Source organism: Zootoca vivipara, chromosome 15 (assembly GCF_963506605.1).
Source record: "Zootoca vivipara chromosome 15, rZooViv1.1, whole genome shotgun sequence".
Classification (NCBI taxonomy): domain Eukaryota; kingdom Metazoa; phylum Chordata; class Lepidosauria; order Squamata; family Lacertidae; genus Zootoca; species Zootoca vivipara.
In genome coordinates this window covers 3950479-3969885 of record NC_083290.1, presented here as the reverse complement: position 1 = coordinate 3969885, position 19407 = coordinate 3950479, and the positions used below count along the sequence as shown (strand labels likewise).

The window sequence follows — 19407 nt, the reverse complement described above, 5'->3', positions numbered from 1 at the left end:
CAAATAAGCGTGCATACAATTAAAATACAGATAAAGCAGCACCCATCAAAATTGCAATGTTCAGGATTCAATAAGTTACAATACAACAAGGGGGAACAGCATCATCTCATTGATAGAGCCTCTGCCTTGCATGCAGAAGACCTCAGATTCAGTCCTCAATGGCATTTCCAGCGAGGGCGGGGGAAAGACTCCCTGCCCGGCATCTTGGAGAGCTGCTGCCATTCAGGGTAGAAAATGCTGAGCTAGGTGGACCCAGCAAGTCTTGTCTCTGTATAAAGAAGATTCCTATGTTCATAATAATAAAACAAACCCTGTTTGCATAGCAGCAAGGATGCAGAGTGAAAGAAGCAGAGAAGCCAGCATTCAGTGTAAGCCAGCGATGAAGGGCAGTGAAAAAGTGCATTGAAATTCTTTCTTCAAACTCCCTTTGCAGGCCTAATAACCTTGAGTGGTATCAGTAAAAGGCAGTGATAGAGAAAATGGTTTCTCTCTCTCTCTCTCTCTCTCTCTCTCTCTCTCTCTCTCTCTCTCTCTCTCAGCTCCATCTGGTACGCAGGCTGAGACCCTACCTGCCCGCGGACTGTCGCTAGAGTGGTGCATGCTCTAGTTATCTCTCGCTTGGACTAATGCAATGTGCCATAAGTGGGGCTACCTTTGAAGGTGACCCGGAAACTACAACTAATCCAGAATGCGGCAGCTAGACTGGTGACTGGGAGCGGCCGCCAAGACCACATAACACCGGTCTTGAAAGACCTACATTGGCTCCCAGTATGTTTCCGAGTACAATTCAAAGTGTTGGTGCTGACCTTTGAAGCCCTAAACGACCTCAGCCCAGTATACCTGAAGAAGCGTCTCCACCCCCATCGTTCTGCCCGGACACTGAGGTCCAGTGCCGAGGGCCTTCTGGTGGTTCCCTCGCTGCAAGAAGCCAAGTTACAGGGAACCAGGCAGAGGGCCTTCTCGGTAGTGGCACCCACCCTGTGGAACGCCCTCCCACCAGATGTCAAAGAGAAAAACAACTACCAGGCTTTTAGAAGACATCTGAAGGCAGCCCTGTTTAGGGAAGCTTTTAATGTTTCATGGATTATTGTGTTTTAGTATTCTGTTGGAAGCCACCCAGAGTGGCTGGGGAAACCCAGCCAGATGGGCGGGGTATAAATTATTATTATTATTATTATTATTATTATTATTATTATTATTATTATTATTATTGCGGGAGGCAGTGGAAGACAGGAGTGCCCGGCGTGCTATGGTCCATGGGGTCACGAAGAGTCGGACACGACTAAACAACTAAACAACAAAAAAATTATTATTATTATTATCTCTCTCTCCACCCCACCAAACACCCAGCCCTTCAGCATGCCAGCATCCTTTCTAATAATCTGGATTTTGGGGGCATGTGTTTCCTTTTCTTTTGCAGGGCTCACTCAACCCTTGATGATATTTTGGAAGCTGTCCTCAGGCCAGTTGCTGACAGTCGCAACCCTCGCGCAGAGCCACCAGCCCCCATCAAGAGGTTAGTGAAGTGACTGACAACCCATTCGTATCACCCAAGAAAGACTGTTCTCTGCTTGTGAGAATGAAGGGATGTCGGTGGAGCTGGCAAACTGACTAGTACCAGAAGCAGCAGCATATTAGAAGGCCCTGGACGGAGATCTCACACTGATGCTCGATAGCGGATTGAGGTGGATTGAGAACAAGATAAATTTACCTGGCAGACTTAAGGATAGGTCTGTACCAGCTTGTTTCTATACTTCTTGGCTCAGTGCAGACATAACAGTAGCTCAGAGGTGGGAGAACTTGCTGAATATTACAATTCCTTGATCCTTGTCCAAGCTGGCTGGGGTTGGTGGAAGTTGGAGTCTAGTAACATCTGGAGGGTCATTGATTCTCCTAGCTTCCTGCTTGCAAACTCCATATGCAGTGGCTTTATAAACCATGCCCGCCAGCCACAGTTTCTTGTTGGTTTATAAACTATGGCTTAGCATTACAGTAATACCTCGGGTTACGAACGCGATCCGTTCCGGATCGCAGTTCGTAACCCGAAAAGTTCGTAACCCGAACACTGCGCAAAGCGCCATTTTGCGCATGCGCAGACCGCGCGCGCGGTGGAAACACTTCCGGGTTTGCGCAGTTCGTAACCCGAACTGTTCGCAAACCGAGGTGTTCGTAACCCGAGGTACGACTGTACTGGTGAACACAGATGTTGTAAATAACACTGAGCTAAATGGAGCAATTGACTTGGTGTAAACTGATTCTGCCCACAGTGAACTTGTTGAAGTTAGTCATATGCATTAATTTCAGTGGGTCTACTCTGAGTAGGACTAGTATTGGCTGCAACCCTATGACGCTAACCTGGAGAAGGCCCTCCCTTGAAGATCTCAATGCCCAGGCAGTTATATGTACAGGAGAAGGTGGTTCTTCCAAGTACGTAGACATGGATGAAATGGTCAACTTCTGCTCCCATGGGTTCTCCTTTTCCAAATCTAAAATTCAATTCTCCACACTTCAACAGCTATTTGTAATTATTATTATTATTATTATTAAAAGCTTTTGAAAATTTGTAAGCATTCCGGTGTAGGTTTCTCCAAACTGTGCATTTTTGAATGCAATTTTGAACTAAGGCACACATTTTTACAAGCAGTCTTTCTAACTGTAGTGCATTACTGTATATTCCCCCACAAATGCTTGCGTTTATATGCACGCTTCATCCTCATGTGTTAATTTTTCTACATATTGTTTGGTTGGAGAACTGCGCTGCAAATTTCGGATGAATTTTGAAGGCTACCTGGGTTTCATTTCTTGTGCTGTTTCAGAAAGGGCTGCTTTTGTAGGTCCACCTTTAAAATTGTTTCCAGAAGTGCTGATTGGATAGATGCCATTAAAAACGGGCCGCACCCCAAAGCCACCCCTGACACAACACCTCTCTGTCCCCTAAGGGAGCCAAGCCACGCCCATCACGGAAACATTGAGATGAGGGACGGAGCAGAGGACAGCTTCAGCGAATCGGAGGGTTCTGCCGAGAATGTTGAAGATCTGTCTTGATCCATAAAAGAAACGTGGAACCATGCCCCTTCATTGTGTCTTTTTAGTGTTCTTCCCCCCCCCCCCAAGTGTTGAGTTCGAAACCTCACAAAGCTCCAAACAGATCAAACCTACTGGCCATGGTGGCTTGTGCTCCACCTCCACAGTTGCTTTCAAATGCCAGTTGCTGGAAACCACAGGAGGAGCAAATGCTCTTGTGCTCAGGTCCTGCTCCCTGGTTGGCCACTGAGAGCAGGGCACTGCACTAGAGAGGCTTTGGCCGGATCCAGCAGGCTCTTATGAACGACGAAGGGGGAAACCAGGTTTATGCAAGTATGACCCTCTTTGTGGCAAGACCTTTTCATCTAAAATGCTTGCTCAGCTCATTGCGATGTGCAACTTCTCACTGGTTCTCCTCCCCAAATAACGCACACATGCACACCCCAAAACCACCCACCCACACCCACCAATCAGACTCCACTGGAGCAGAAACTCATCTGCACCCTGCGGAGCCCCTACCTGTGCCATGACCCCCTGTATGCGTGCACTGGGGATTGGGACCTGGGACCTTCTGCATGCTAAGCAGGTGCTCTGCCGGGGAGTTAGAGCTCTTCCCCTAACCTTGTTAGGCAGGATTTACGGCCGCCTGCGGAAGATTGCCTTGCAAGGGATTAGGCCGATTGAAACCGAAGCAGCCGCTAGAAGGAGACCAATTTTTCATGTCTCGCTCAAATGTGCCTGATGCATCTGTTTGATATAGTAGGTGCTTAGGAACAGGAGGCCAGACGCCTCGTTTATTTTGCAAAATGGGATTGCTTTTCAAAACACTATCTTTTTGGTTAAGCTTATTCTCCTCCCACACCCCAGTCCAGTGCAATATCTAAAAATCAGTAAAACGGCATGCTTTTTCTCCTCTCTTGCATAACACAAGAATGGTGGCATCGGGGAGGGAGATGCTCAGAAAAACTTGCCAGCTGTCCTCTTGAGGCTGGTTGATGAACTTCTTTGTGGATATAGAGGGCCCATGTGCAGTGGGAGACCTGGAGGGTAGCCATCCAACAGGTGTGTAGGCTTCATGGCCCCGGGGGGTCATTTGCACACTTCTCTCAGTCTAGTCCATCCTGATAGGGGAGCCTCTCCTCACCATTCAGATTCTGACAGGGTGACAGCATCTCATTTTTCTGTGCTTGTTCTGAAGAGCTGAACTGTGCGCCGAGTGCCGAGTGCCAAAGCAGGGATTGATGCTGCCTGCAGGAACCAAGACTTTTTTTGAAGAAGAAAAAGAAAAAAAACCACCAAAAAATGTCTGTATGAAACAAAAACAGCCTGAAGGGTAAAAACATGAACCATATGCTCGAAAGATAACTTAATGAACACTGTTATATTTTATACAGGAATGTGTGAGGGGGAAAAAACCACCACGTTGTGTTATTTCCGCCAGTGATCCCGCCCCAGCTGCTTCCAAATAGTTCCTGCTCCACAGTGGGAGGCTATGCCATTGTGGTGGGAAAGGGGGCACTGTTTAGCTGATGCATCCTCTGGGATCCCCTGATTTCTGTGGGTGCAAAAGCACAGAAACATCTGCACCAAACCCCCAAAACAGCCTCTGTGCCAGTATTGACTGTGGGTTTGGAAAGGAGGAGACTGCAGGACCGGAAACCTGTGGCCCTCCAGATGGGTTGGGTTTTTTTGTAATTAATAATGCTTTTATTAAACAAGGTCTCAGTAGTGAGAGGTTTGCTGTGCACCAATACCCTTTGAGGGGAGAAAAAACACAAAAGATTGACTTATTGACAGCAATAAACAAAGAAATGCCGTCAATCCTCCTGACCCATTTACTCCACAAGTCCTGTAGGAATGAAAAGGACTGCGCCTTGCAGAGGCACCGCCAAGAACAAGCCCCAGCTGCAATCCTATGGGTGCTTACATGGGAGTGAGCCCCCCCCCCCAAGTAAACATGCATATATAGGCTCTTAGCTCTACAAACTTGGGACGGTCACTTGGGGCTCACTTTTGCATTAAATGTGTACTATTGGTGTTGTTAAATGCTTAACCAAGTGTCCCAATCTAGTTTTTTGTAACCACCACTTTGGCCCTGCAAAGGGGGTGGGTGGAAGTTACAGAGCCATCTCCCACATCAAAACCATGCCAGAGGCAAAGCTTTTATTTCAGTTAAAATGTAATCAAAGGTGTCTTTTAAGAATGAAATGCACACATTTCTGCCGTCAACCAGAAGAGTGATACTGCTGCTTACATTCATTCCCTCTCTTTACTCTTTCTTTGGGGGAGTGAACGTAGTACTCCAGATGTTAGACTACAGCTCCCACCTCCCCTGGCTGCTGGGGCCTACACTTTTTCCTTCCACTGATTCTGCAAGTCTTCACCATAGTCCAACGACATGTTCCATTCAGAGAACTACCCCTTGTTTGTGAAGGACTGCCCCCTTTCATTTTAATGGAGAAGCTTAGCATGTACGTTTCAAGTTTACCACATTCCCTGCTCTTGGGAACTGCTGGAGGGGAAAGTACTCTTGTGCTTGGGTCCTCCTTGCAGGTTTCCCACAGGCATCTGGTTCACCACTGAGAACAGGATGCTGGGCTGAACGAACCATTGGCCTCATCCAGCAGGCTCTTTTTATGTTTGTACCTTCAGTCGAGCCACCCTAGGTCTTAATGCGATGGGCTGCGTGGTTACTTGAATGCAAAAGGTAACCAGAAGGAGGTAGGAATGGAAAAACCTGTCAGTTTCATTGTCTGGACATTACATTCCAGGAGTGTGCAATCTGTACACCTGCACAGTTATTCATATGTAATGCACAATCATTGCCCACCTGGGTGCGCATAACTATTAAGGTAATCAATGAATGAACACTTACTCCCACAGGCAGGAAAATAAAAAAATTCCTTCAGTAGCACCTTAAAGACCAACTAAGTTTTTACTTTGGTATGAGCTTTCGTGTGCATGCACACTTCTTCAGATACCAGGCAGGAGGCAGTGGAAGACGAGTGAGTGCCTGGCATGCTCTGGTCCATGGGGTCACGAAGAGTTGGACATGACTAAACAGCAACAACAATTATTATAGTATACAATTTTCTGTTTTTTTGGGGGGGAGCTATACTGTGCAAGTCAGAGATGTGTGAATGTTTTTGGTTTGCATACTTGGTTTTTGGTTTGCATATTGTTCTGGGAAGTTTGACACTTGATTCTCATTAAAATGGAAACAGTAAATGAGCCCCCAGCCACCCCTCGTAGACCCCTGCAGTGATTCTTCTCACCCTTGTTCTCCAATATAAGGTCTGAGACCAATGAGGTGCTTGGAAATTTCACGCGCAAAGCAACACCCCATTTACATCTTTGGGACAGCTTAGGCTGGAACTCTGTCCATCCTATGAGGTTCAATGTTTGCTGTCAACGTGGGAGCCAGTTCTTGTGATCACCCTGCAGGTGGAAGCTTCTCCTCCCCCCCCCCAATCATTTTGTCTCACTTGAATTCTTGGAACATGTTTTTAAAGAATTGAAAGTGGCATCAACCGGCCGAGGATCCGAGAGGAGGAGATGCCAGACAGTGTCAGGAAACAGATTATTAAGAACATGTGCTACGCAAGCAGTCTTGGGAATGCGGTGTGGGTGGGTTGGTGCAACTCAACTTATTCAATTCTATTACAAGATATTGCTTATGCCAGTCCAGGAGACGGCAGAAAGCCACCTTGTCTGGTGACAAGCCTTGAATAGACTGAGTTGTCCCTCAACTCAGCTTGGAACATGTCATGATTACAGCAGTTCTTTTATAATGAACTGTTTCCTAGCGCCAGTAGAGTCTCTTCCTTCATTACCTGAATCCTGGATAAGAAACAAAGAGACCCAGGTCTGCTGGGTGGTTTTTTCGTGCTTTGGTTAGGGATGGGCGAATTTGTCAATTTCAATTTACCTCTGCTTCTCATTTTTTCCAGGCTTAAGTTCAGTTCCCCACGCCAGTTTGCAATTTTTTTAAAAAAAGGATACAGTGTCTGCCTCAAAACTAAGGTCTACCTCCACCTCCATTGCATGGGTCCTTAGGGCCACCTTTCCTGCTCTCGTGGAATAACAGCATGGAGAAGTGCAAATTTCAGAGGGTGGCAGCTGCGGTTCAGTGTGTGCATTGTTTCAGGAAGTGCAAAATTTGGTGCGTCCACCTTTAATTGCGAACTGAGCCAAATTTCTCCTCCGTTGCTACGCCATCCCAGTGCAGGGACTGGAACACTGGGTGCAAAATTGGGCTCTGGGTTCAGATTATGAGAATGGGGGAGATAATAGATTTGGTTTGCCTTTAAAGGTGAATCTGCCTAATTCATACTACAGTACTTCCCCTTCAAATCCACCCCCGGGGAAGAGCTGGAAGGGCTGTGGCTCGGTGGAGCATGCAGGAGGTTTCTGATTCAATCGTAATACCTCTGGGGCAGGCTGGCAAACATCCCCTCTGACTGAAACCCTGGAGAGCCACTGTCAGTGTAGACCAGTGGCTCTCAAACTTTTTCCTCTGGACCACACACGTCGGAATAAAAATTTGCTCAGGCCACGCCGAAAAATTTTATTGATAAAAAATACATCAGAAAACAAAACAACTAGCAGTGCTTGATTTATAAGACAGAACACAACTGTTTTATAATATAATTACAGGACATCCAGAAAGTATGAAACAATGCAACTACCCAAAAACATGAATCATTCCCAAAATATAATTATAAACAAGCCTCTTAGAGATGTACCTTAAGTATAGATACAAGCTCATTGAGAGTCGTGAGCTTGCTTTTGCCTGACAATCTCCTTTATATTAGGTCCAAATTGAGACAAACACTCATCTCCTCATCAACACAATTAAGCCTTTCTCTTTTCTGATCTTTCATATTTGTCAGAGTAGAAAATCCCTGTCTACAACAATATGTGATGGAGAACTGTAGAAGAATAGCCAATGTTCTTGAAGAGAGGTGGGGATACTGTTTTGGGTTGTATACCCCAAAAAGAGTCCAGGGGCATACTCCTGTGTTTCATTTTCAAGGTGTGAGCATGCAAAATGCAGGCCTCTTCATTCAATGTCAGTCCTGAACAGCTGCAGTTCGAAAAGGGGTCTCTAACCCGGTCGAAGTTTTCTGTGGACAACGGTGGGAAGTAATTATCAATCTTTTCCCACCATGTCCCTGTACGAGGCCGCAAAATTCATTGCTTGTTTTAAAACTTTTTACCAGTGGGAACATTCTGAGGTTTCTTTGATTGTCTTTGAATCTTCCCGCAACCCTAGCCATCCTCTCTTGCCGCACTGTCTGAGAACCACTAGTTTGGACTATACTACTGAGAATATTTGTTTGTTATTGTAAGGTTGGATTCGTTGTGTTATAAAAGGAAAAGCTAATAAAAATTATACAGGGGGGAAATAGTTTGGACTATACTGAGCTAGATGGGGCAATATTCTGCCTGTCGTAAGTGGCACTCTGTGTTCTATGGAAGGCAAATGCTTCCCCACCAAACTGCATACCCAGCCTGTGTCGGTGCACAGAGAGAGAGCAAGCAGCAGAAAGCATCTCTTCCTCACTTTGCAAATTATTAGTGACAAATTCTCTCTTTTTTTGTTGCTCTTTGCAAATTTAACTCCCCCCTCCTCCCCTTCTTTTCCTCTAGTGATAGTCAACGGAGCGTCGCTTAACATTTAATTAATTGGATTAAGTCCTGATGGTTGTAAACAAAAAGCAGATGAATTGTATTAATTGGGAGAAAACGAAGCGACCGGTGGCACGAGGCGGGAGTGGGTGGGAGCGCAAGCATGGCGTTAAAAAGGGGAAAGGCGCTCTTAATTAATTGATTTGCAGCAAACTCCTCTCTGGATAATTACGCTCAGCATGGACTTGTCAGTGCAATTAGCTCCCACTTGTCACTTAATATCAATCTGTTTGGGTTCAGGTGTTCAAGGAAGGCAGGCTCAACAGGAAGCGCAGGGGCATCCTGCCCTAGACCATGAATGGCAAGTGATGATTTATTGCCCTCACTTACCCTTCATGCTCACTTCCTGTTTTCCTACCTAGCAAAGTGAGGGCAGAAGAAGAGCTATAGAACAGGGAAAGAGACGTGTCTTCTGCAGTGAGTCAACCCAAATGTATTCTTTTCTCAGTGGAGAAACTCCCATCAGTTGTCAAGGAGATAAGTAACTATACAACCTTAGAAGACATCTGAAGGCAGCCCTGTACAGAGAAGCTTTTAATGTTTTATTATGTTTTTGTATATGCTGGAAGCCGCCCCGAGTGGTTGGGGCAACCCAGTCCGATGGGCGGGGAGCAAATACTGTAATAGCATTATTATTGATTCCTCGTCTTCTCATCATGTGTAGGGGAAGTCAGCTTTCAAAGGCACCAATTGGCTAGTGCCTGTGATGTTGACAACATGGTTCCCTCACCCCCCAAAAAATATTTCCTTCATTATTTTTTAAAAAAGGTCAAGGATGGCTGCATATGTGCATGAAAATGTACACATGCTACTTTTAAAAACATGTGAAAGCATAAACACTTCTTCAGACACTTCTTCTGAAGAAGTGTGCATGCACACGAAAGCTCATACCAAAATAAAAACTTAGTTGGTCTTTAAGGTGCTACTGAAGGAATTTTTTTATTTTACTTCGATCCAGACCAACACGGCTACCTACCTGTAATGTGAAAGCATGTTTCACATGTGAAAGCATGAAAGGTGAAGCATGGAGATAAGGACCAGTCTGATGACTGATAACTTAGTCTACTTGTTTGCGCAAGGTATTTTTCAAAGTTGGAATCCCACCACAGATTTTAGGGTTGCTACCCAATTGAATAAATGTTTCATCAGTCATGAGTGACAGTCGATCCATCAGTCGACTGTTCAGTCTGCATATGTTTGCGTGTGAGTAGAAGCAATGGTTCTGCAGCAAAAACAAAACTTTCAGATGACGAGTGTGTTGCATCAGATGACATCTTAGAACAGGTATTCCCCGTTGAGAGCATGCGTTTTCAGATGGCGCTTAGGGGCTGCAGTTTTTAATAAGTACTTCATTTCATAAAATTTATACACCCCTTGATTTTAAAACAACCTCAGCCTCAAAGCAGTTTACAAAAAAATGAATGAATAAAATTATCAGTAAAAAATACAGTTAAAAACAATTATTCAAAACATTTAAAAACTAACTGAAATCAATAATAAACTGGAAACCAGTTTACAACATGGGTCAACATTCTACATGTCTGAACAGGCTTGCCTAAACAAAAATGCTTTTGTCTAGTGTCAATAGGGACCCAGGTGGCGCTGTGGGTTAAACCACAGAGTCTAGGGCTTGCTGATCAGAAGGTCGGCGGTTCGAATCCTTGCAATGGGGTGAGCTCCTGTTGCTCGGTCCCAGCTCCTGCCCACCTAGCAGTTCGAAAGCACATCAAAGTGCAAGTAGATAAATAGGGACCGCTCCGGCGGGAAGGTAAACGCCGTTTCCGTGCACTGCTCTGCTTCGCCAGCAGCAGCTTTGTCATGCTGGCCACATGACCCGGAAGCTGTCTGCAGACAAACGGCGGCTCCCTCGGCCTATAGAGCGAGATGAGCGCCGCAACCCCAGAGTTGGACACGACTGGACCTGATGGTCAGGGGCCCCTTTACCTTTAGTGTCAATAGGCCGGGAAGTTCAAAGTTCCAAAGACTGATTTGTTACAAATGCAGAACGAGTGTTACAGTGCCCATTCCAGAGAGCAGGGCAGCCGAGTGGGCATATTTGGGGTAAAGTGATCCCGCAGGTAAACTGGTCCCAAGTTGTTCAGGAATTTATATGTACTAAAACAACACTTGGCCTGGTAGCAAGTCAGCAAGCCGTGTGGGCCCCTGAGGCAAGGTGTTACACGCTGACAGGGTCTCACTCCTGCCAGCAATTGTGCTGCAGCATTCTGCACAAACAACGGGTTCTGGATCAAGCACAAGGGAAGCCCCACACAGAGTGCATTGCAGCAGTCCCTTTTTCAGAGTAACCGCTGCATCACTTAGAAGAGGCAATGCCTCTTAATGGTGCTTGCTGTCTACGTTGGTCGCAGGAGCTGTAGCCAGGAAGGGAAGTTGGCAACCCCTCTCTGTGTGTGCAGTACCTTGGCACACAGCCTTGGGATCCTAGCATCAGTCTGTTTTGTGCTAAAGATGTTTAATCCACACAAGTTTTCTATGTCCCTTCAAGGCCTGAGCAAAGTGATTCACTTTGATTTCCTTATTTATTTCGCTCCACTTTTCTCTTCTGCTCTGGGTAACCACTGTTAAAAATAACTCCCAAGCAACTTTTTGTTAAAAAAATACCACATACACGACAACAACAACCTAACCTAACAAAAATAAAGGGGCAATATATTTTATTTCAGGTGCAAGATATTTTGACAGCGTAAGTAAGGCTTGAGAGGGTCAAAAGGAACCGGGCGGTTTTTCATTTCTTCCTTTCACCCGGCGTGCAGATAAGATGGGAGTCTTTATATGGGCAGCTCTGTGTGTGTACACGCGCGCACACACACACTTATCTCTTCCCAAGAGCAGTTGGAGAAAATGCAAATCATGCAGTTGGCTGTTAAATTGGGTTCACGACTCCTGGTCCCAGCAGTGTGGCCAGAAGAAGATGAAAAAGGACAGGTGTGCGGAGCAGTTGTGTTAGTAGCAAGATTAACCGGCCTGCCGGAGAAAAGAGTTGGAGCTTTTCCGAAGGGCAGCTTCATCCTCTGAGATTGGGGCTGCAGACCTGTGGCCCTTCAGATCTTGCTGGACTCATCTGTTTACCATGTTGGCCGGGGCTGATGGGAGTTAAAAGACCAGCACCCCCTGGAGCCTTGTTGTTCTAACATAAATCACACGTGCACCATATATCTAAAGCACATTTCATGCACACAACTTCCCCCCAAGGATCCTAGGGTACTGGGAACTGTAGCTCTATGAGAGCTAAGCTACAGTTACCAGGATTATTTGAGAGGAGCAAGACAGTTTGAGCATATTGCACCTATCCTGACCCAACTGCACTGGCTGCCAATTTGTTTCTGGGCCCAATTCACATTTATAAACGGGCAAAGTTTAGTACACAAGCTGGGGAGGAAGAAAATACATGGAGCCAACGAGTTCACAGATTTGTCTATCCATCAGATAAAAGGTACTATGACTTCTTCTGTGGGATTCCATTTCCCAGATTTTGCACTTTTAACAAGGCGACTTGGAGAACGGAAAGGAGAGCCACGTTCAAAGGCGGCGGCGGCGGCAGGTCCTGCCCACCTGCATCGTTAGGAAGGCGACACTTGATTCCTGCTTCCTTCTGAAGCTGAGGGGGTGAGGCGGCCTGGGAGGCTGATCACAGCCAGTGTCGTGTCCTGGGAAGATAATGGTCTGTGGCCACAGCTCATCGTGTAGAGGAGGCAACTGCGGAACTGAAGGCGGGAAGGAAGAATTCACAGGGTCACTATCACGTTTGCCTACAGAACCAGGGTGGGGTCCAAATGAGCAGTTCGTTGCGGTGCGTAAAGATGGAGGAGAAATTGGAATACTCAGAATTGGCAAGGTTGACAGGAAGAATTGGAGATCAGAAAGAGCAAAGGTACCAGGAAGAATGGGGTTAAATTTGTTGATTACTTGAAGGTATATGGTAAATTCATAAAGCACCAGTAGGATTACGGTTAAAAAATACAACATAGAGTATACATAGCCATTGTCCGAAATATATTTTTGAGTAAGATATACACGTGTGACAGGCAAGAAGTAGTAAAACGCAAAAAAGATAAAGGAAGGAAAATAAAACCAAGAGAGAAGAAAGTGGAAGTCAAGTTCGAAAGAACAAGTAAAGATGGAGAATGTATATAGGGGAAATATAAGAAACATATGTAAGAAAAAGACACACTGTTTTGTTTGTTAAAACAACTTTATTTTTGAAGCAAAATAAAAAAATTCCTTCAGTAGCACCTTAAAGACCAACTAAGTTTATATTTTGGTATGAGCTTTCGTGTGCATGCACACTTCTTCAGATACATTTTATTTTTGAAGATACTTTTGGGGAAATAATTCGGTATATGATGTAAATTTTTAGCTTTGTAGTAACTTACCTGTATGACAAACCGAAACAATAAAAAGATGAATTAAAAAAAAAAAAAGATGGAGGAGAAATTTAGTTAAATGAAAATTCGGATGTTGTTAATTTGAACACCCTGAAACTAAGTGAACATCACAATTCATGTTCCTCCATATTTCTCCAAACCCCCAAAAGGCACATAGGAACCTCAGAATTAAACTTGTATTGTAGCCCTACAGTACAGAAAGGTAAGAGCTCCATCCTTTGTCCTGCCCACTTTTGCCTCTGTCCCCACCTACCATTGGAAGAGGGCCTTCTCGGCAGTGGTTCGCACCCTGTGGAAATGAGTAACTATACAACCTTTGGCAGACATCTGAAGGCGGCCCTGTATAGGGAAGTTTATTAATGTTTTATTATGTTTTTGTGTATGCTGGAAACTGCCCAGGGCAACCCAGTCAGATGGGCAGGGTACAAATAAATTGTACCTTGTTTCCCCAAAAATAAGACATGCCCATAAAATAAGCTGTAGCAGGATTTCTAAGCATTTGCACAATATAAGCCATACCCCGAAAATAGTGATAGGTAGGTACAGTTCTGGAGGGTGCCAAGGAAGAGGTGAGGCTGGACGCGTAATTAAAAAAATAAGACACCCCCTGAAAATAATAAGCTATAGTGTGTCTTCTTGAGGAAAAATAAATATAAGACAGTGTCTTATTTTGGGGGAAACAATGTACTCCGCTCTGGTCAGACCTCACCTGGAGTACTGTGTCCAGTTCTGGGCACCACAGTTCAAGAAGGATACTGACAAGCTGGAACGTGTCCAGAAGAGGGCAACCAAAATGGTCAAAGGCCTGGAAACGATGCCTTATGAGGAACGGCTTAGGGAGCTGGGTATGTTTAGACTGGAGAAGAGAAGGTTAAGGGGTGATATGATAGCCATGTTCAAATATATAAAAGGATGTCCTATAGAGGAGGGAGAAAGGTTGTTTTCTGCTGCTCCAGAGAAGTGGACACGGAGCAATGGATTCAAACTACAAGAAGATTCCACCTAAACATTAGGAAGAACTTCCTGACAGTAAGAGCTGTTCGGCAGTGGAATTTGCTACCAAGGAGTGTGGTGGAGTCTCCTTCTTTGGGGGTCTTTAAGCAGAGGCTTGACAGGCATATGTCAAGAATGCTTTGATGGTGTTTCCTGCTTGGCAGGGGGTTGGACTGGATGGCCCTTGTGGTCTCTTCCAACTCTATGATTCTATGAGTCTACGATTCTATGATTCTACTACTACTACTACTACTGGAAGGCAGCCCTGGAAGGTTCCTTATGAGTTAGTTTGGCCCTGAGCCTGAGAAAAGTTCCCCAACCCTGACATATGTAGTCCACTGCCATGGAAGAAGCCCTCTGTGATGACTTCCAGGGTGCTGAATATTAGTCATTGACCATGATAAAGAGATTGATTGATTGACTCACAGTGCATAGATGTTTTCCAGCCTACGGAATTGCCCAGAAAAAAGGACTACAAATGAGCCTGGCTAATAAACGGCCCTCCCCACAATCATTCAGCTTCCCCTCGGGTGCTTACCTGCTTGTTCATGAAGACATAGATGATGGGGTTGTACACCGTCGCCGTCTTGGAGAAATATGACGGCAGGGAAGCGAGCGCTGGCTGTATGGCGAGGTCCTTGTGGGTGGCGACCACCATGGCGAAGCTGGCGTAGGGCAGCCAGCAGACGAGGAAGGCAGCCACCATGGCGACAACCATCCGCGTCACCTCCCTCTCAGCCCGCTGAGTTGTCTCCTGCTCTTTCTGCTGAGCCGCCACCTGCGGGAAGGATCAGGCAGGGAAGCGTCGAGGGCACCGCTCGTTGCCCCCGGCTGTCGACAGCGATGTGCTCGAAGCAGCACAGGGCAGGCACAAGCACAACTCTGCCCGGTACTCACGGTTCGCAGCGTCATGAGCAAGTTGGCGTAGGAGAAGAGGATTGTGCTGAGAGGCATCGCAAAGCAGGTCACGAACAAAGTCATGATGTAGCTGTTGTTGCTGCTTCCGCCGCTGTACCAGTTGGGGCCGCAGGATGTTCTCAAGCCTAGGATTCGAGGAAGGGAGAAAACTCGTGAGTGTTCGTACTGCATTCGTTAGGGAAATGTATTTTGCAAAGAATGAATTGTACTGGGGAAAAGGAAACCTTTTAAGGCCCCGGAAACGCCGAATCATTCCCTTGTTAATTTGTTAACTCCCGTTAAAATTGAATGTGTGTGTCTTAGATCGGACGCTGTGTCCGGAGGAGTTTGTGAGGACAGGCAAGCAATGGACTGATAACTTACGCACTGCTACGAAAGAGTTTTTGGAAGCAAGAAGCAAGAAGACCCTCTCTTGGGCTCAAGGGAAAGAAATGTGTTGCATTGGACTTGATATGCATAAATGCTACTGCTTGTTGATAGTTGCCATCTGTAACGAAAACCAAAGACTTTGCCACCAATTAATATGCGACAAACCCAGTCCCAGCGTTGTCACTAAACTTTCGGGGATCCTTCTTAATATGTGACGAAATGTCCTCCCTCTCTATTACTAAAAATGTGACACAGGAATCCAGGAGTGAAACCACACACACACCCCACTTCTCCTGGTACCTGAAGGAGCGTCTCCACCTCCATCATTCTGCCCGGACACTGAGGTCCAGCACCGAGGGCCTTCTGGCGGTTCCCTCATTGCGAGAAGCCAAGTTGCAGGGAACTAGGCAGAGGGCCTTCTCGGTGGTGGCGCCTGCCCTGTGGAACGCCCTCCCAACAGATGTCAAAGAGAATAACAACTACCAGACCTTTAGAAGGCATCTCAAGGCAGCCCTGTTTAGGGAAGCTTTAAATGTCTGGTGGATTTCTGTATTTTAATATTTTGTTGGAAGCCGCCCAGACTGGCTGGGGAAACCCAGCCAGATGGGCGGGGTATAAATAATAAATTATTATTATTATTATTATTATTATTATTATTATTATTATTATTATTATTAGAATGGCCAGTGGCATGGGCGTAGCCAGGATTTTTGTTAGGGGGGCAGGACGTGGTTGTGGGGGGCAGAACTGACATGATTAGTTAAGTACTTCTATTTTACTTGATCTGCGGGGGGGGGGCAGCTGCCGCCCCTGCCCCCCTTTGGCTACGTCCATGGCCAGTGGTCAGGTATGATGGGAGTCAGAGTCCAGTGACATGTGTAGGGCTCCACATTGGCTAACCCTGGTGTAGAGTGGTTAAATGTAGACAAAACCCTTGGGTCCGGTCCCTAATGGCACCTCCTGTTCAAAAGATCAGGGCTACAGGGTCAAACAGTCTGAGACGGCACAAGGTGGCTCCTAAAAACCATCTTCCACAAAAGCTGCTGCTTGCCTTCTATCACTGTGCCATACAGAGTGTGCTCATGTACGGTTTATGTGTGTGGTACGGAAGCTGTACTTCTCAGAACAGAGCAGGGCTGTGTAGAATTATTAAAACAGTAGAGAGCATTATTGGCTGCTCACTCATTATTGGCTGCTCACAAATCTACACCACCAGGTGCCATAGAAAAGCACTAGACATATCAAGAGATCCAACGCACCCTGGTCACCATTTCTTTGAGCTCCTGCCATCGGGACGGAGATATAGAACAATGCAGGCAAGAACGAGCCGTCTCAGGAACAGTTTCTTCTCTAGAGCGATTTTGGCCTTAAATGGAAAGCCTGGACTTTGAAGTCATCTTATTTTACTTGTTATTTTGTATTATATTTGCTGTTTTTAATTAGGTTTTGTAATTTTGGATTATGCGGAATGCTTTATCTGAGTGGATGTAGCAACCGAGTAATTTCGTTGTCCCCGCAAGGGGACAATGACAATAAAGATATCTTAATCTTAAAGTCCCCTGTCAACGAACCTTCAGGGACGTAGCTGCACCAACCGAGGAGTGGGGGGACCGTCCAGACTAATGACCACCCCCAAGTGAAAGCACAACCAAGCACCGCATGCCTGGGCTGGAAGCGGAAATCGGCCAGCGGTTTGCAGATCACAAGATACCTCTCAAAGGCCAGGATCGCCAAGGACCAAAGACCCACAATCCCTGGAATAAAGAAGAAGAGAGGAACCTAGAATTTTAGGGTTGGAGGGATGTCTTAGCGGCCATCCAGTCCAAGCCCTATTCAGTGCAGGACTCTGGCATCTGCAGCGTACCTGGCAGGTAGCTGACCCAACTTAAAGACCCCCAGCTGCAGAGAGTTCACCACCACCTCCTGGGACAGTTCAGCTCCCGTGTTAAGCTGCTCCTCCCATCAGGCAGTGTCTCCAAAGTTTAGCCAATATCTGCTTCCACTTTCTAGTCATGCCTTCTTGAACAACAGAGAACACGTCTCCCATCCCCGAGAAGAGCTCAGGGATAAACAGAGCCAAATATAGCGGGCACAGCTTTTGCGCGTTTCCTTTGGAAAGTGCAGGTTTTATTCATAACATAAACTCAGGGTTGACGGGTGCCCATTGGAAATGGTAGGGCAGCAGGCAGGGAGCCCAACAGCAGGTGGCGCCAGAGCCAAGCAATTCAAGTTTTGTTCTCCTCCTCCTCCTCCTCTGCAAGGGCAACGCTGAGACTAAGGAGGAGGAGGAAGCTGATGGGCAGTGCCACCCTCTGGGCTGGTTGTAAGTAAGATGGCAGAGAGGTGGGGGGTTGGCTGAGCTGAGAATGAGGGTTTTGGGGCAGTGCCCTATTTGCCCTAATGGACCAGCCTATGCTAGTTGGAAAAAGAAGGGCTAGAGAGGAGAGTTTGACCACAGAGAAGGGGAATAACTAGAGCACACTCTCAAAAATGGCTAGAGTTTTCTAAATCGGTGTTTCCCAACCTGGTGTCTCCAGCTGTTTTCAGACTACAATTCCCATCATCCCTGACTACTGGTCTTGCTAGCTAGGGATGATGGAAGTTGTAGTCCAAAAACAGCTGGAGTCCCAAGGTTGGGAAACACTGTTCTAAATGATCAGATAGCAGCACAAAATGGTATTCACTCATGGGAAACTGTGGCGCTATCCATTTTTCTTTTTAAAATCAAGGTTGCTGAGCTTTCGGAAAATAAAAAAGAAGTTGCTTTATACTGAATCAGACAGTTGGTCCATCTAGCTCAGTATTGTCTACCCTGACTGGCAGCAGCTCGCCCGGGTTTCAGACAGCATTCTCCCCCAGCTCCAACTGGAGATGCCATTGGGGATTGAACCTGGGACCTTCTGCATGCTCTGCCACTGAGTCTTCTAAATATGAAGCAAGGTTCCAGTCCTTGGGGTTCTGAATTAAGGGCTGCTTTAAAGAGGAATGTAGGAAGCTGCCTTCCTGGATGGGAGCTTGATCCATCTTCCTTGATCCATCTAACTCTGTATTGATCACACTCACTGGCAGCAGCTCCCTCTAGGATTTCAGAAAGGGTAAAATTCGTAACTGTTCCAGGAGATGCCGGGGATGGAACCTGGGGCCTTCTGCGTGAAAAGCAGATGCTCTACTACTAAGCTGGGCCCTTCCGGGTATCCCATTGTTTTTGTAGGCCAACTCTGGCTTCCTGTGCTTCAGACATCCCTTCCCACCCAGTCTGCAATACGAGGATCATAACACTGGCATGAAAATGCAACTGTTGTGCAGATTACGGAGATGTACGACGCACAGTGCGCTCCGAATGCTCCAACAGCAGTGAATAAATGCAAGGCCTGATCACTGCTTTTCAAAGGAAACCAAAGGGTTTCTCCCTACCTGTTAAGGAGACCATGAAGCCTTCGAACTCACAGGTCGCCTGGCCAAAGATAAAGAAGCCACGGGCATTATTGACGAGGCTGATGGTGCTCCCAAAGAAGGTGACCAAGAGATCGGCCACGGCCAGGTTCACCAGGACGTAGTTCAAAGGAGAGCGGAGCTTCTTGAACTGGACGGAGACCACAATCACCAAGCCGTTCGCCAAGGTGGCCGAGATGACCACCAGCCCCATGAGGACAGCCACTGATATGTAGGTGCTCTGTGGGGCCAGGTAGGGCCATTGCGGCCCCTCAAAAGGGCCTGGGGTCCTGTTTCTCACCTCAACCCACGAAGCATTTGAAGCTTGCATTTCTTCTACTGGGGACGGAGATTGGGTGAGGCTGAGCAAGCAATCGACTCCCTCGAAGGGCTGCCTGCCCCCTTTATAAGGCCACAGGTGTGTCGGTAATCTGGAGCAGATCCTGGGCATTAAGGCACCTTAAGCTTTCTTAAGTCCGGGTCTCAATAATCAGCTCGCTATCCAAAAAGGAGATGAAGTTCAAGAGCTGCTTATGTACGACTGTCAAGAAGCTGCTCCATTTAACTGAGTGGG

The 19407-nt window shown here is 46.4% G+C and overlaps 2 protein-coding genes across 2 annotated transcripts in view; one reads left to right on the top strand and one right to left on the bottom strand.

Moving 5' to 3' along the window:
* TEX14 (testis expressed 14, intercellular bridge forming factor) overlaps positions 1-3216 on the top strand; it is a 52289-nt gene extending 49073 nt beyond the window's left edge. Inside the window, exons 25-26 of the mRNA XM_060268575.1 lie at positions 1421-1516; positions 2940-3216. Of these exons, the coding sequence (XP_060124558.1) occupies positions 1421-1516; positions 2940-3045 (202 nt within the window). The 3' untranslated portion in view covers positions 3046-3216. The remainder of the gene's footprint in view (positions 1-1420; positions 1517-2939) is intronic.
* A 7416-nt stretch (positions 3217-10632) lies between these two features.
* On the bottom strand, positions 10633-19164 carry LOC118097178 (pinopsin-like). The gene is made up of 5 exons (XM_060283094.1): positions 18816-19164; positions 16973-17155; positions 15012-15157; positions 14653-14892; positions 10633-12440 (listed from the first exon to the last, which is right to left on the bottom strand). Exons 1-5 carry the CDS (start codon positions 19162-19164, stop codon positions 12297-12299), a joined length of 1062 nt encoding a protein of 353 aa, XP_060139077.1. The 3' UTR covers positions 10633-12296.
* Between the last annotated feature and the right edge of the window lie 243 nt (positions 19165-19407).

What these genes read in the sequence shown, in the direction of transcription:
- LOC118097178 (XM_060283094.1), bottom strand. Translation starts at nt 19,164, where the DNA reads ATGCAAGCTTCAAATGCTTCGTGGGTTGAGGTGAGAAACAGGACCCCA. An exon ending in GTGCAGCTACGTCCCTGAAG is followed by an intron (nt 15,158 to 16,972) that starts GTTCGTTGACAG and finishes CTCGAATCCTAG; the next exon opens with GCTTGAGAACATCCTGCGGC. An exon ending in ATGTCTTCATGAACAAGCAG is followed by an intron (nt 12,441 to 14,652) that starts GTAAGCACCCGA and finishes TCCCGCCTTCAG; the next exon opens with TTCCGCAGTTGCCTCCTCTA.